The 2008-nt window shown below is 33.0% G+C and overlaps 1 protein-coding gene across 1 annotated transcript in view; it reads left to right on the forward strand.

The window, feature by feature from the left end:
* Positions 1-283, forward strand: part of LOC104539292 (nucleolar protein 10-like) — a gene marked incomplete at its 3' end in the record, with an annotated part of 20525 nt that extends 20242 nt beyond the window's left edge. The window contains exon 13 of the mRNA XM_010182771.1: positions 231-283. Within this exon, the coding sequence (XP_010181073.1) occupies positions 231-283 (53 nt within the window). The remainder of the gene's footprint in view (positions 1-230) is intronic.
* Positions 284-2008: the final 1725 nt, after the last annotated feature.

Below are 2008 nucleotides of genomic sequence, written 5' to 3' on the forward strand. Positions count from 1 at the left end.
CAAATACTCAGGTTGCCATTCTAATTTTTTAATTTCATTTTTTATTTTTGGTGCCAGCAAGTGTTCCATTTTTTTCCATTTCTTTTCCTGGAAAGATATTTTAATTCCTATGTACAAATCTACTTCATGTGAATTAAATGCCTCAAGTGTGTGTGTATACGTATAAACTTTTTTAAAGTAGTGTTATCTTCTTGTGATCAGTATTTTTAAATGTGGAAATCTCTTTTTAGGAATGCTAATGACTGCCAATGAAGCCCCTAAAATGAATATCTATTATATACCAGTAAGTAATACAAACTGTTGCCAGTATTGCTCTTTTAAAACTCAGTTGTTTGATGCCATTCAGGTATTCCTGTTGGGGAAACTACTTCTGCACATACTTACCTACAGTCTTTGACTTTTCATGATAAAGTAAATTTAAGCTAACTGTAATTTTATTAATGTAACTTATTGAATTACTAAAAAACAGTTTGTAATTTGCCTCTTGCTACCAGTTCCTAAACTGACTGGTGGCAGTAGGAAATTCAAGTGGACCTTTGTATGGAAAAGTAGTTTTGATAGCTGATCAGAAAAGAATTCCTAAATAGGAACTATATAGCTTACTTTCAAAATAATAATTTTGCTTTGTTGTGAAATATTTCATTACTGATGTGGTTTACAGTGGCATAATCATGGCAGTAAATATTCTTCTCTGTTCTGACAAAGAAGTGTTTCTGTGTGACTCCAAGTGTGGCTCTTGCTGCAGCTGCTGCTCAGTGCCCCACTTGAGTTGCAGCGTTGCCCTTGAGAAGCATAACCAAGGTTCACTGGTGTTACCTCTCTGCAGGTTGGTTTTAGGGAGACTTGGTAGCAAACCTCCTAGGTTTTAGGGAGTGGTACAGAAAACTACACCTCCATTTCGCTCTTGTTTTGGTTTTTTATCCTACAGTGCATTCAAATAAATAGTAGGATATATATGCGAATGTGATGTATAGAGTAGCTGACCAGACTATAAAAGTACATACACTTCTTCTGAAGTAGTTTTATTCACATTTTGGACAAACTATATTTTTTTAAAAAATTTTGAAATATGTTTTTAACTTTTTAAAATCAGCCAAGATAATAAATCTTAAATTAATTTAAATTTCATTTTCTTTAATTTATTCCTGCATTCCCCTCCATCCCCCATCTGATCTTGATTACATTTAAGATGGCAATTCATCAGTTTACATTTTCTTTGTGGAAAACAATATACCTGTTGTATGTATGCATCTAAACAATTCAATAGTATGGTTATATTTACTTGTATTATTAGATTTTTGCATTTAAAGAAAGGTAGAATTTCATGCATGAGTTCTGTGTGTGTCATTTTATATCAGGTTGTTTGGATGTAAATTATGTATTTCTCTAATTCAGCTCCAACTTATATTGTGTTAACTGGAGCTGTGCCATGCTTTGGATAACAGAGTGAGGGGAACAGTAAATATTTTTGTATTTAAGACAAATTTAGAAGCTGAACACTTTGTTTCTGTTTACCCTGTCCTTTGTAAGATTTAGAGAGTAGCTCTCCAAGCATTTTTTTTAATCTATCATCTTTTTAATGGATTGGGGAAGATGAGCTCCCATGTTTTCAAAGTCTGAGTTTTTAAAACTTGAACGGGCTGGGAACTCTATTTAAGTAATTCAGATGGAAAGAACATTCCTTCTGTTACTAAGCATGATCTTCAGCTTCTCTCTGAAAATTGTGCACTGGGATTTTTTTATGCAGATGTGCATGGTACATGAACTTTACAGCTTTAATACGTTGGAGGTGCATATCCAGCATAGCTGCTTAGTGAAAAAATGACTTCATTGTCTAGATAGTCACCAGCAATGAATGTTTGTTAAAATGTGTTCTAGTCAGTTTTATTTTGAGTATTCTTCCACATATGGTAAATAAAAATGATTTTTTTAATTCTCTCAAAAATCTCACTCACGGGATCCTCTGTGAATACTGAATTCATGTTTCTGAAGTAAGATGAGTAATTTT

This window comes from Mesitornis unicolor, unplaced genomic scaffold (genome assembly GCF_000695765.1).
Source record: "Mesitornis unicolor isolate BGI_N332 unplaced genomic scaffold, ASM69576v1 scaffold11524, whole genome shotgun sequence".
Lineage (NCBI taxonomy): Eukaryota > Metazoa > Chordata > Aves > Mesitornithiformes > Mesitornithidae > Mesitornis > Mesitornis unicolor.